Here is a 14,865-nt window from a genome sequence, read left to right on the forward strand (position 1 = left end):
CCTCAGAAGGAACCATTGTGTTAAATGCTGCTAGATATCATACAAAACTTCTTAAACTTGGCAGATGGCAAACAGCATATAGAAACTCTCCAGAATGTCCATGCTTTTTAATATGCCTCAGCCGGCTCCTTGCTGGTGTCATTAAGAGAGACAAGCTGCTCTGCTGCAGCTGCATCATTAGTTAGCAGCTCACAATCCACCTAATCACAAGGAGTGCTTTTGCATGATGATGATTAGGATTTTGTGGGCTGACAATTAGTGTAAAGGTGATGCTCCCGGTGCCTCTGGAAGTGGGATAAATAGCAAACTGGCAGAATGGTAAGGGAGATTAATTTTGCAGTTATGTGCTACATTGTGTAAGGACTGCTGCTTTTCTTGTTTATGGGAGTGGATGGTGTCTAGATTCCAGCAGCAGGTCTGGATCCATATTGCAGCCTGTTAATGAACATCCCCTGTAGTAGCTGCAGCTCCTGGAAGCACACAGAGAACCTGGGAAATGGTATAGATGGTGTCTGGTTAACAAACTTCACCCCTCATGCTGTCATTTCCTGAAATGAAAAAAGATTCCCCGTGTTTTTAACTAATAAGGTTGTGCCCTAGAGCTTCAAGCAGCCAAAAGAACAGCTAGCCTTGATATGGCTACCAGGATATAAAACGTTTCCCTTTATGTGTTGCTATTTGAAATCTAGATGGGATCAAAAGTGGTTCTTTCTGGTCTACGTGGTAAGCTAACCGTTGCAACCAGTTCTTAGTTGGACAGCTGTATACATCGCCAAAAAACCTCAAACCTGTAACTGCCTTTCTCCCAAAAGAGGTTGAGGATTGTACTGGCTACTACTACCAAACTGGTTTCTACAGATCAAAGATGAAAGAAAGACATTTGTTTTCCCACATGAAAGAAAGGTTCGTTTCGCTGATGTGAAGAGGACAGGACTCAGAATGGAAACAAGCTTTATCTCAAGTTTTTGTTTATAGCTTTAGGCTTCTTACAGCTGCAATACTGTACTTTTAAAATAAGTTGCAGATCTCTGGAGGAAATGTGGTGCTCAAAAGGTCGGACTCAATAAATGTCAAAGGATTAGCATGAAGGAACCACGAAGAAAAAAACTATGAAACTAGCAACGTGCTCAAGTCTCTGATGGAGCAAAATGATTGTTTTTGGAGCTTAGAATAAATGTCTGATAGTGTGAATGGAAAGTTTTATTTGAATGCCTTTTTCAGAGTCTCTTAGGAACTGTTCAATAGGCAGAGTACAGTAATAAGTAACTGTTGCAACGAATTTCCATTTTTTCCATCTAGCAGCACTGATGCTGTACTAAACCAGGGCCATAGGTTTGCCCTAGAAAGCACGCAGGTATTTTAGACAGATTGCTTCAATTTGGTGTTTTCCTGAGACCCTTGGGAAATTTTGTTGCCTTGCACTATAGCAAACCAAATGACAATCTACTTTCTGAACATAGATTTTTTTTCTTCACTTGTTCTTAGAGGACCTGAGAACCTGAGGAAAAGTGAGATATCTATATAATCTATAGCCTTCTTTATTAATTTTTTAAAGAGGATTTTTGCCTAAATGCAAGTTAATATTTTTCAAGTGTGAGAATATGTGTTAAAAAATGTAGTCAAGTAGCCAAGATTTTATGGTAAGAGACGTCCTCTAGCATAGTACACCAGACTGTTTACTGAATGCTGTGATGAATCACAGAAAGCTTGAAAAAGGCTTTCAGTTCTTACTCTTATATGTCTCTGCCACCTGTGGCATAGGATTTCAAAGCACTTTACATATGCTAGTTTTAACAACCACAGAAAATAGGCAGGCAAGGACTTTTTATAGGATAAACTGAAGCAGGGGGACTATAACATGGTTATGATTCAGTGAAACAGAACCCAGCTCTTCTGCATCCTTTTGAATTTCCCACTCTCCTAATGAAGATTGCTTGTTCCAGATTTAATATTTTGTAAACACAATTTGCTATTTGTAAACCCCTACACCTGCTGGTCTCAATTTTAAATCAAGGGGTAGGACCAGCAATCTGTAAACTGACATCATGTCAGATACTGTTATCTGTATGCATCAGATGGCTCGAATGTATGAAATAGAGTGAGAAGCATGATTTAATAGTCAACCTTTGTCCTTTCTTCTAAAAGGCTTTGACTAATTGTTATACTCAATTCCAAGAGGGCCATGCTCATAAAGGTTAGTGTGGGCAAATGTCCAGTATATAACTTTACTGGGGCATCGTGATACTAACCTCTAGAATACATGGTTAGTCCCATCTTCTGCCTATGCTTTTAGGCTTTGCAAATGTATAGCTGAATCCTGACCTGCACCAGCTCCTCCCATCCCAGCGTCAGCTGTTTAAAGCAACACTTAACAGTTGTGCTTTACAGCCCTAATCCTGAACCACTCTGGCACACCTAACATTATAAGTGGCTGTAACTTTAGTCTATGAATATTTGAGTCTGTGCCCACATTAATGGGTCATAGTCAGCCTATCCTCCCCCTAAATTATGTATGTTTGATCATCTGTAATATACAAATATATTTTAAAATACAGTTCATTTTATGTGGCCATTCTTAGATTCATGAGCTGTAAAAAGTTATGCTCCAGTTTCTGTTTGGTATATGCACACATGTGACCAAGTCGGCATGGTGGCTTCCATGCAGCACATGAACAAGGGAAGAATTCAATTACGGATGAGTGCCAAGGGTTTGGAGTACGTATCTTAGTTCAGACTATAGAATCGTTGAAATAGGCCTCCGATGCTTTGACTTAACTTTATACATATACACACAACTGTTGCAAATAAGATGCCATACACCTCTCCCCTGTTCTAAATGAAAAATATATTACTATGTATTATGAGAAGATCACAGTGATCTACAGTTTTGTGGCTATGGGGTGTCCTCCTGCCCTGTGGTCCCTCTCCACCTCAGGGATGTTATCCACATCAGGGCAGCTGTGGGGGAATCAACTGAGCAGCCTGGTTGGCAGTGCCCTGTGCAAGAGCTGAAGTCTGAACTAGTCAGAGCCGCTGCAGAAACATCTCTTTTTTCATGGAAGTAGCACGGCTGATGTACTATGTATCTCAGTAGGCTGCGGCTTGGGTTTCCATTCAGTGCTGACAGAATATGGTTTTCGTGCTTGTTCGTATGTGTACATGTCATATTTGGGAGGTAAATCAGTCACTTTCTTAGGCCGTGGTTAAATCCGGCACCTCTCTTCCTAGCCAGCCCTGCCCCGTGGTTCATGTGAAGCCAGGGTGGTAGAGGCCTGGCTGGTGGGAGTGCTCCAGGTTTCCACGCCGTGATAGATGCTGCAGTGCTCTCTGTGGGTCTTGCAAAAGACCAACTGGGGACACCTTCACCCGGTTATCCTCAACTGGGGTACTGTGAGACCCTTTCAGGGGGCTACAAAAAGCCCTCTCGGTTGGGCTTTATGAAGACCTCCCAGCTGGACCTTTTGAAGACTTCTTGGTTCCTAACAACCGCATCTTGAGCTGAAACGTCATAACTCGGAACCGATTTTCCCATAGGAAACAATGTTATAAATGGGGGACTGGCTCCTGAACCAAGGCCTGATACCCGATTTTCACCAAAAATAACCCAGTATTTTGTACTCAATCAATTACAGAAGAGCAATACAGCTACATTAACATATCTGTACTATAAATAGCAGTTATATCAGTTTGGAAGGGCTTCTTTGAGGTGACTTTGCTGGACCTTTTGAAGGCCTCTCGGCTGGGCCTTTTGAAGACTTCCTGGCTGGGCTTTCTGAAGGCCCCTCACACCTCTTGAAGGCTTCTCAGTTGGGCTTTTTGAAGGCCTCTCGGCTGGGCCTTTGGAAGACTTCTCGGACCTTTTGAAGGCCTCTCAGTTGGGACTTTTAAAGGCCTGTTGCTTGGGCTTCCTGCAGGCCTCTTGTCCGGACCCTTCCCAGGCGTCTCATCCCTTTTCCTTCAGCAAAGCCTCCGGGGAAGTTGGCACGGCACCCGCGGCCGGAGCCGAGGCGGGGCGCCAGCGGGTTGCCGTGTCCGGGGTTGGGTGAGGCCCGGGCGGGGCCGCAGGCTGGGGAGGCCCCGCCCCGAGGCGGCCCCGGATGAGGCGGCGCTGCGCTGACAGGCGCTGCCGGGCGGCGCGAGCGTGCAAGATGGCGCTGCGGCCCGGGCCCGGCTCGGGGGGCGCTGCCGGCGGCGGGGCCGGGGCCGGGGCCGGGAGCGCGGGCGCCGCCAGGTAGGCCGGGCCGTGGGCACGCAGCGTCCGCTGAGGGGAAGGGGTGGCGGGCAGCCCTCGGCGTTCCTCTCCTGGGCGGGGGAGCGGATGCTTCCCCTCAGGCCCCGGCTGCAAGTTCCCGGAGCTTCGCCTGAAAGGCCCGGGTGCGCCCCTGGAAAGCCCCAGGTGCGTGTTCCCGGGAAGGCCGGGGCGCAAGAGAGGCAGCTTCAGGTGCCCAGTTCATCCCACCTGATTCCCCGCGTCTCTTCCCGTTTTAATTTCCCGACGGTGGGAACGCGGCGAATCCGGTCGCTGTCCGCGTCTGGCGGCCTCTGGCTTGGATGCTTTGCTGCGAGCGACGTGGTCGCCGCTGTAGGGCGACTTCCCTTGCTGCCGCTCCCCTGGGCGAGTCGCATGCCCGCGTGTAGTCGAGGACGTGGAGGCGAGGGCAGGCGGGTCGTCGTGCTCGTTTGGAAACTCGAGGGCGCGGGGAGACCTCAGGATAACGTCTGAATGCGGGAGAGCACTGTCCTCTTCGGCTGTTGGCGCCACGTCACGGAGACGAGGACGCTTTGTGGGGGGAGATTTGTTGTTGAACGGCGCAGTCGTGAAGTCACACCCCTGCGGCTGAAGTCGAAGACTTGCTCAGAAACTTGCGTGGGATAGCATTGCTGCTGAACTCTTTACCTTCCCGGTGTGCGTGGCGGCAGCTTTTTTTTACGTGTGCTATTGCTAACAGACCTGGCGTCCCGCTGCTCGTAAGAGAATAAGTACGTTGAATATCCGTGTCTTTCTCCATTACGGCATGGTGTCCTTGGACGTACGAGTGGCCGGTGGTACGAACGAGGTGGTTGGATGTTGCCGAGGGCTGTAGAAATATCTACAAATAAATGCCGTTCCCTTTTGTAGAATAAGGGGAAGTACTGCAATGGCAGGCCTGATAGTAAAGAGCTGTAATGCATATTTTATAAAATGGACCGTTATATCACATAGATCACATGTGCTGCTTTTAGAAATTGATTTTCAGCTACTTATAACTCCCCTTTAGTCTCAAGCCAGTACAGCGGGCCTTGTAGACTACTAATTATAGCATGCATCTCCTGGAAATTAGGCAGCTCCATATTTTACCTGGTTACAAAGTACCTGGTTTGTTCAGCAAGTAATTCTCTTGTCAGCTGAAAAAGTTGTGTTATCGGGTATAACATCTTATTTAGGAATAAGCTCCGTTCACATCAGTAAATTGTAATTCATTTTTATAAATGAATTCTAGTACAGTTAATTATTGCTGTAAAAAAACGATGCCCCTTGTTGAGGAAGAAAATTCAGTTAACGGAAGTTCCTTTTGATAAAAGGGAGTATCTGTGAATCTGCTTTTAATTGGATGTGTATACCCATTTTTTTCTCCTCTGTTTGTGCATCATTGAAAAGACACTTATTTTTTTCCATCCCAGAATTCCTGCTGTAGTCTTCAGTTTCTTGTACAGCCTAGAAGTAGACAAACACATGCTAAATCTTTGACTCTACAAGGTGCACAGTGCAGCCTAAACACACACACAGAATATTTTATTAGGGAAACCAACTTTGTCACACTTAACCAGCTCTTACAGTTGGCTTCTAATTAGCTTCAGTTTTTTAGGATGCTTATAAATAAATCACCACTTCTCTAGAAAGGAATGAATAATTAATCATCTGTTCTTTATTTGCTTCCAGCATGCAATGGTACCTCTCCGTGCTTGTTCAGATTACATTACATTTCAGTGAAACTAGAACAGGTCCTTATTTCTGTCACCAGAATTTCCACCAAGAAGGAACAGGAGATTAATATAAAATAACTGAGGACACTTTGATAGAAGCATTCCCTGTCCAAATAAAAAGAGAGCTGAAAATGCTTTTTTTCCTCAAATAAAATTTACTTTCATTATTCATAAAGCAGCTTGTGTTCACTTGAAACCTGCAGCGTTTTCAAGCCTCACACTTGCAAGTGAGTAGCTTGTCTGGAGCAATGTGCTAGTTGCCAGTCTGATCCTTCTTACAGAAATGCACATAATACTTTTAGTCGCATACATTTTATATATGGTGGGAAGAAGTGCTATTTTGGCAGCCTTTGGGACAGAGGCTATAGCAAGGGTGTAAAAGATATGGCCTGTGCACTGGTTCCAGCCTGCAGAGCCCAAGCATTTGGCCTGCAGTGCTGTCTGCGGGTCTTAGATCAGCACCATGCATGCAGCACATGCTGGCCCAGGCCCAGTACGCTGCATGTGGTTGGAGCTGGCACATGGTCAGTCTGGGGCACACGCTGCACGCAGTGCCCATGCTGGACTGGACCCTCATACTAAATCTAGTCCAGACTGGGCCCACAGACTGGTATAACTTGCTGGATCGAGTACACATGGCTGGTCTGGCATCAGCGCCACATGTAGCACACGCTCCAGACTGGCCCTACATGTGGTTTGTAGTGCGAGTCCCAGAATAGCCTTGTGTGTCACGTGCTTCACGTGAGGCTGGAGCCAGTGCATGCCGGATGTGATGCACAAGGCTGGAGTTGGTATGTGTGCCCCCACACTGGATGAGTTTGACACACCCCTGATCTGTAGGTGGAATCCAGTTAATTCACACTGTCCTGTCAATACGCCTCAAACCTAGTGCAGAAGGAACCCTCTCTTGCAGCAAAAAAGGAATTCAGTCATTTGGCCCTTCTGCTTAATCTTTAGACAGGATTGCCTGTTTAAAGCAGGGCTGTATGTGTTTTATGTTGTCAGGATCCGTCTGTTAAGACCTGGACTGAAGTACCAAAGTTGTTTCATGTGCGTTGGCCTACACGAATAAGCTGATAAGCTTTTGGGCACAGGAGATCGCGGCTGGATTCCCTTTGAGCAATCCAGTCTGAATGCATATTTCTAAGTTAGGTAGACTGTGTCTTTGAAACAGAGCCTCAGCAGGATTGTGGGAGATGTTTCAGGTAACAGAAGACCTGCAGACTGGTATGGAAGTAAACTGGTAATATCTGTTTTGGGTAGGATGCAGGTATGCATTTCAGATTTGTAAAAGGTGAAGGCAAATTGTAACTTGATGGTTAGGCAGAACAAAAATTGGAGGGGCTAAGAGGATCCTGAGTTCAAATCAGAAACGAGGTTGTCTGGAGGAAAACATGCAGTGTGTATTTGGGATTGAATTCTTCACTTATACACACATGCTGCATAGTAAGAGGATTGGGTGCAGCCATGAATCCAGCTTCCTTATATTTACATGGGAGAACGGTCTTCTGATCAGTGCAGGTTTTTATGCATGAGAAGGAGTTGATTCTCATGACATTTTTTCTCATTGCTTTGTTTTTTTAGTTTGTCAGGTGGCCTCTTGCTCACCCTGTCTCGAGCTGAGAGATGTTGAATGTCTACCCACTTCTTTGTCTTTGCATAGTGTTTTGATGCAAGAGGTTGATGGGGCACTGAAAGAAATTCTTGGTTGGTAAATTATTGCTGACATCCGTCTCTGGGAATTGCTTACAAGCAGTATCCCTAAACTAGGTTGGTTTTTTTCCTGTTGGGCAGAGCTAATGTTTCTGCTTCAAAGTGGGGATGTTGGTATTTATCATTTCAGTTGAATTTTGAATAAATTTATCTTGTTGCATTTGGTGATTTTTTTTTTTTGTCCCCATCCCCTCATTTATTTTTTTTTTCTTTTAACTGGATACCATGGAAAATTAAACACAAACTAGTGCATTGTCTATTTCCTCCTGTCTTCTACTACTTAGTATTTAAGAGGGAAAAATGTAAGGCAAGTGTATAGTATTTCTTGGGTAGTTTCTTTCTCTGCAGAAAAAACGTTATAAAGTAGTTAATGATTGTGCTGAATCAGGTATATCCAGCAGAGGATGTTTATTAATTTTACAGTTCTTAAAGGCCTTGCCTGTACCAAGACATTGACCCACTGTTGACCCAACACAAAATGATGCTGACAACATTTCCATTGGTCATGTAGATAGCTCAAAACCATTTTGGTCCTCTCTTTGGAGCTCTCTTCAGGATTAAGTCAGCAGAATCCTTCCTGATGCCCATCAGTAGCAATTGTCCATTTCCTTGTATAGGAGGAGGCCACCCTGGTTAACTTTAATTTGCTGCAATTTGTGTGGACTTTGTCAGGCAGGTGAATAGCACAGTTTGGGTTATCGTACCACAGCGGGAACTGATGACGTGGCACAGCTCTTGTATTCCTTATGTTTGGATAATTGCTCAAATACTGTATTGAATTATGAAGTTGTTGACTCATGCCCGTTCTTTTGGTTTCTTTTCCAGCTTCATGTTCCCTGTAGCAGGCAGCATTGGCCCTCCTCAAGGTATGAATCAACTTTAGATGCTGAACACCTTTTGTGCCCCTTTCTTTGCATGAAAGTTAATGTTAAACATCTTGCATCACATGTACAGTAACTTTGTGTTCTCTCTTGAACCGTAATATTGTGAAGAATAAGCATGCCTGCTGGTTATGTTTTTTACCTTTTTCCCTCTTAAATAGTACTGCTAAGCTGAGTCATACATCTTTGTTTGCAGTTTTCCCATTTAACTTATTGGATCTTATGGGGGCGGGGGATGTTCCAGTAGGTCAGAGCAGGGCTGTGGAGTCCTGAATCTGTCACTGAATCTGCGTTCTCCTTGTTCTGGATTTAAATATACCAGTTGGTATACCTGTATTGTAGGTGTTGCAAGGGTGTGAGATCCTTGGATAAAAGGCATGACATAAATACAGAATATTAATAAGACACCTAAGCCTTGACCTTAATCCCTTTTTTTTCTCTTTTTTTTTTTTATTCCATACTACTGTATTTAAATCTGTATTTACAAATGAAGGAGGGCTAGAGAAACTTTTATAAAAAAATTCCATTTGCTAAACACTGATTAACTTTAGAATGGCAAGCTAAAGTTTCACTGTTTCCAGAGGCAGTTGTTCTTATAAATGAAAATTATGTACAGTTAATTATTTTGCAGGAGTGCTGCTAGTGAATGTGTCTAGAATTGGTCCATGTCTGCCAAGATAATGTAATTTTATTTTATAACATCTCCCTGTTAATTCCTTTTGTTTTAGTCAATGACTTAATAAGCTGCTGTCTGGCTTGTCTAAATCAACCTGTGATTCAAAGATATTTTGACAGGATAAACTAGTTTTCTGGATTAACTACCCTTGCATACATGCAAATTGTCCAGCCAACTGAGAATGTAAAATCTTCACCTTTTTAAAGACTATTATCTGAATAACCTCTTCAGAAGGGTGCTGGAGACAGATGAGGACAAGTCACTCTGGCTATTTAGAGCAATTATTTTTGGGAATTATAGTCCAAAAAAAATCAAAGGGAAGAAACCCTCAGGGTTCTTTTAAATAATGATTAGTATGAGTGAAGGGTTCCTTTGGCTAATTTCTGAGGATTCCCTATAATATTTCTTTCTTTAAAATGCAAACATCTCCATATGCTGTGTGTCTGTTACTGCTTGTGCTGTTTGAGGAAAGGCTTTCAAACAGATCAGGAACTTTAATTAGTATTAATGTGTTTTATCTAGGTTTGATTCCCATGCAACAGCAAGGTTTTCCAATGGTGTCCGTCATGCAATCCAATATGCCAGGCATGATGGGAATGAATTATGGCTCTCAGATGCCTCCTGGACCTATGACCATGCAGGTATGTGAGTTAACATTTTGCTTCTGTAGATGGGAAATGAAGTGGATGCCTGACTCTGGGTGTATATTGGCAGCCACCTATGTTTGCCAAGAAAGTGTCTTGGACCCTGTTATCCTGAGTCTAACTGCAGCTATACTACATTTGTGCAGGGGATTACACCGGCAGGATTACACCCTTGAGGTCCTTCCAACTTTGTGATTCCGTGATTCTAGGATGTGATCTGAAAATAAAAAGGTGGAATATAACTCCTAGCCTGTTGATTTTTATAAGTTGCATTGGCAGCACAATCTCCATGAAAATATTTTATAATTTTTGTAATGTTTATGGAACTGTGCAAGTTTCACTGTGATTTGGATAATTCATAGATTTATAGATGTTAGGGGCTGGAAGGGGACCACATAAGATCATTGGGTCCAGCCCCCCTGCACTTGGGCAGAAAAGACTGCTGTTATCTATATTTAATATAATGAGGATTGAGGGTGGGAGTTTGGCATGTATTACTCACCACTGTAGCGAGGAAAACTAGCAGAGTACAGGGGGGGAAGAACGCTATTAATAACATTTAGAATAACTCTGATATTATTGGTTACTCCATATTATTACAACCTGGACTCTTGCTACTTGTACTTATTACTGTTCTAAACACGAAGACCCTTCAGGAAGAAATAAGGCACTGAGCAGTCATGGAAACAAACCTGTCAGCAAGATGCTGCAAAATAAGCCCTCTTGTTAGGTATTTCTGATGGTGCCTACAGCAAGGTTTAATAACTAGTAGTAATGCTGCATCCTTAAGTAGTTGTTATGATCTAGAACTCACACAGCATATTCCTTTTTGCATTTTAACCTTTCTTTAGTTTCATTCTTCCTTCTTCCCTTTCAGTGTGTTTATTCTTATCTAGTTGCCTTCTGTCAAAGCAGTATATTTTGCGATATTTTAAGTGAGTTCTTTATGGAAAGCTTCATTGGTTGTGTTTATTATATTGGCAGTCATGGGAAATGCAATGAGTTCTGATTTATTTTTTCTCTCTCCATTATGTATAGTGGCTATCTGTGGAATACGGTAAAGAGATATAGCGGTTTATAAATTCATGAAAGTTTTCCTTGCTCAAAAAGCAGCAGTTATTTTGGTAATTTATTTAAGCTTAATTTCCTCTGTCTTATCAATTTTTTAAATTGTTGTTCTCCCTGTGGTTTTGTCTTTAATTTCTCTCTCTTTTTGCATAGTGTAATAACTTTCCTTCTACATAACTGCTCATAATCCTCTCAGGGTTTTTTTTCCCATTACATGTGAAGACTGAATGCATTTTATGTAGTCAGTTGCTGAGAAGTAAGATTACAGCATGGTGTAAGCCATAATGTGAGGAATTTGAAACTCTGATTTTGCTTATTTTTGGAGAAAATAGTATCGACCTTTAGCATTCACCACCCTTATAGCTAAATCTTCAATGGTTTAGCTGTACTAACTATATCAACACTTAATCAAAAGTACACGACTGAATTTATTTAACTGAATTTAATTATGTTTTTTGCAAGTCCTTTTAACAATTTTTTTTATTATTTTGTTTGTAATGGATTAATGTAATAGACAGTGAGGCTTCCAAAACTTCAGTGGAAAGATGTTTTTTGTAGTTGCGGGTTAAAACTAGATTAAGAGGATAAAAGCAATTTACTGCTCTAGCTTTATTTTGTCTTGAATGTGACACTAATGGTAATAGGCAGAGCTTCATTTAAGGCCTTACTTATGTTAGGAAGGGTTTGCTGGTTATAACTGTACCAGTATACTCAGACCAGCAAACCTCCAAGCGTGCATGCAGAGTATAACAGCAGAACTCTTTATGACTAACATCTTGTACTACTACTCCACATGGAAGAAGCTATACTGGCAAAAAGGGGTGGGATTTTTGTTGTTGTTTTTGCTAGTATATATGCATCTACAGTAAGAGTTTTGCAATATATTTATGTTGGTTAGGGGTATGTTTTTCTTCCCTTGCTCTTCATTATACTGGCAACACTTTCTAAGCTTGAGCACTAGGGCTAAGAAGGACCACATCACCCTAGAATGTTTTAATGCTGTTGAGATTAAATCGCTAATAAAATATTGCGTTTGTGGGATGGCTTAAAACATAAACATCTAAAACGCTTCAGTTACCTAAATAAACATTATATTTAGAAAACAGTTTTGCTGAGTATAGTAAACTGTAAGCAAGTGTTGTTGGTGTGATCTTATTGAAAATGTGTTGGACAACCATCTGTGTGTGTAACCAATATTTTCATGTTAATCCTTAATAACCAATGAATGTTTGTTTCAATTGAAAATATAATAGTTCTGGAACTGGTTACTGGAATAAGTATAAAATACTGGCATAATGTTTAAAGAAGGAAAACGTTTCTTCACACTGCCAGATTTATATATATTTGCCAAGGCAGTGAAAACATTAGGGAATTTTTTTTTCTCCGTGGGTTTGGATAGGGATGATCCTGCCTCAGGCAGGGGGGTAACACTAGCTGATCTGTGGAGGTCCTTTTCAGCCCTACCTCTCTCTGATTCTCTCATCTGTCATATTATATAATTGCATGTGCCTGTATTTATATGTTCTTTCCACCCAGCTGAATTCCCAAAGTAATTGACAAACTTTTTTCATATTATGTGTCTAGGAATTATTTTATACCCCCGGTGCAACACACAGGCACTGCTGGCATTGAATATTTTAAAACAGCAGAGACGTATACTATCATTTATGATGGGAAAAAAAGAATAAAACAGTTAATAATGAGGTCAGAGGGAAAGAGGGGAGACTGCGCCGGACAGGGCACTTTACTCTGGAGAGAGTTTTCACGGATTTTTAAATCACTTAGTCTGGATGGTGACTTTTCATTTCTCCAAAAGACCAGCATGCTCTCAAATCTGAAGTAGGGCCATTGGCTCCATACTGACAGAGTGCCGCCTATTCAATAACCATCTCTTTTTTCCTGCAGCATCTAGGCTGTCCATGGTGATCCATTGCCCAAATACAGAAGTGATGCTCTAATTTCATGGTCTCTAGTTAGTTCCGAGCCTGGTACAGTGCAGATACCAGATACTTATGCTGCTGTACATAAAATCAAAGCTTCACATTAGATTTATGTTATTGTTATAGGGTGGCATGCCCCTAGGACCGATGTCAGCAACTGGAATGCCTTACATGGGACAGGCTCCTTTCTTAGGAATGCGTCCAGCTGCTCCACAATACACCCCTGACATGCAGAAACAATTTGCAGAAGAACAACAGTAAGTGAGGCTTTCCTACTTCTGGCATTGGGGAGGCATTTGCCAACTAGTTCAGTGTCATATCTACCATCCTGTTAGATAACTTTTCTTCAAGGTTTTTTTTTTTTTTAAAGAATCCTAATGGGTTTTGAAGTTATTGGAGACCATTCCATTGTGTCTGATATGTTTACAGTGGATCGTAGTTGGGGTTTTTTTGTTGTTGTTTGATTGGGGTTGGGGTTTTTTTTTACCCATTTCATGAGACGGGAGAGAAGTGTGCTCGAGAAAATTTAAATTAAAAAGGGAAGACGTGTGAAACCCAAATGATCTCTGACAAGGTGAGCATAAAAACTGTCATCACTCTGCTTAATTAGCATGTTTGATATTTTGCTCTAGGAAAAGATTTGAGCACCAGCAAAAATTCTTGGAAGAAGAAAGAAAACGACGCCAATTTGAAGAGCAGAAACAAAAGTTGAGACTCCTAAGCAGTGTAAAACCGAAGGTACGCCCTGAGTAACATTTTTAAAAATGATGGCTTTTGTTTATTAGGGCAGAAGTAAATTCTTCTTATGTATATAGACTTCCTAACCTAATCTGAAACCTGTTGAAATCAATCTGAGTTACTAAATTCAATAGCCTTTTGTATCAAACTTCTAGAAAATACTTGAAGAAGGGTGTATGTACCTGAAAGCTTGCAAAGAAGAATTTTTCTAACTATTTGGGTAAATCTGATATCTTTTATTAGACCAACTAAAAGAAACTCGTCTGCCTAGAAAATATCTGATACACTTAACTCTGCACGCTGTTGATGCTGTGTAAACAAAACAAGAAATTTGGCGTTGCATAATGAATTCTCCAGTCTTGGGGTGCATCTACACAAGACACTTGATGCCCATTGGATTAATTCTGCTGTGTATTAGCGCAGCTGGCAAAAACCCTGCTAGTATGCAGTAGATTAGTCTAATTGACATTAAATGTCACATACAAAGCGCTCACCTGTGCTAATGCGTAGTAGTGCCAATTACGGCACATTAAATTAGTAGCTGTTATTTCAGGTACTAATCTAATGTGTTTGTTAATACAGTACAGTGCATTAATGAATGTGAAGATGCGCCCTGGAAAAAATAAGTAATCAAACCCCATATATGTTGTTTGGGAACAAGTTAGCTTTCTATAATATATAACAATATTAGTTGTTCAGTGCATTTGTTAGTTGACTCTGCTCTCAAGTTGTTTTTCAGTTTTAGCGAATAAAATTATTCTTGTTAAGCAGAGGGTTTCAGAGTTTAGGCTTGTTGTCGCTTGTCGTTCCTTGAAAAGCACATGAAGATTTCTGTGGAAGAAGAACCTTTGCTGCCATAGTGCAGACTGTTGAACAAATTCTGTTTTAAGTAAATTCTGTTTCTGTGTTATGCTTTCCAGTAATTGTTATTGGAGAACATGGAACTTAGCAGGATTTGTTTAAAAAAAATCTAGTTTATATATATTTCTTCAGAATAAAGAGGTGTGAATGTTGAAAGGATACTCTGCAATTCCGTTTTAAAAAGTATCTGTCATATCATGTTTCAGGCAGGTGAGAAGAGCCGAGATGATGCTTTGGAAGCCATTAAGGGAAACTTAGATGGGTTTTCCAGAGATGCTAAAATGCACCCCACTCCAGCATCACATCCCAAAAAGCCAGGTATTTTATTTTCCAACTAAAAATAATGCTATAATGTTATGCTGCTTCCTGTCTGAGGAAAC

At 41.7% G+C, this 14,865-nt stretch overlaps 1 protein-coding gene across 6 annotated transcripts in view; it reads left to right on the forward strand.

Annotated features, from left to right (window-relative positions):
- Window positions 1–4,086: 4,086 nt before the first annotated feature.
- Window positions 4,087–14,865, forward strand: part of SYNRG (synergin gamma) — a 51,829-nt gene continuing 41,050 nt past the window's right edge. For 4 of the 6 annotated variants that reach the window (XM_090024965.1, XM_090024966.1, XM_090024967.1 and 1 more), the window contains exons 1-6: window positions 4,087–4,231; window positions 8,503–8,543; window positions 9,757–9,875; window positions 13,013–13,143; window positions 13,519–13,624; window positions 14,692–14,803. In XM_090024965.1, coding sequence (XP_089881091.1) covers window positions 4,098–4,231; window positions 8,503–8,543; window positions 9,757–9,875; window positions 13,013–13,143; window positions 13,519–13,624; window positions 14,692–14,803 — 643 coding nt within the window. In that variant the 5' untranslated portion in view covers window positions 4,087–4,097. The remainder of the gene's footprint in view (window positions 4,232–8,502; window positions 8,544–9,756; window positions 9,876–13,012; window positions 13,144–13,518; window positions 13,625–14,691; window positions 14,804–14,865) is intronic. The other 2 variants (XM_090024969.1, XM_090024970.1) reach the window with 1 other exon arrangement.

This window comes from Crocodylus siamensis, chromosome 13 (assembly GCF_052110815.1).
Source record: "Crocodylus siamensis isolate JL-2025a chromosome 13, ASM5211081v1, whole genome shotgun sequence".
Classification (NCBI taxonomy): domain Eukaryota; kingdom Metazoa; phylum Chordata; order Crocodylia; family Crocodylidae; genus Crocodylus; species Crocodylus siamensis.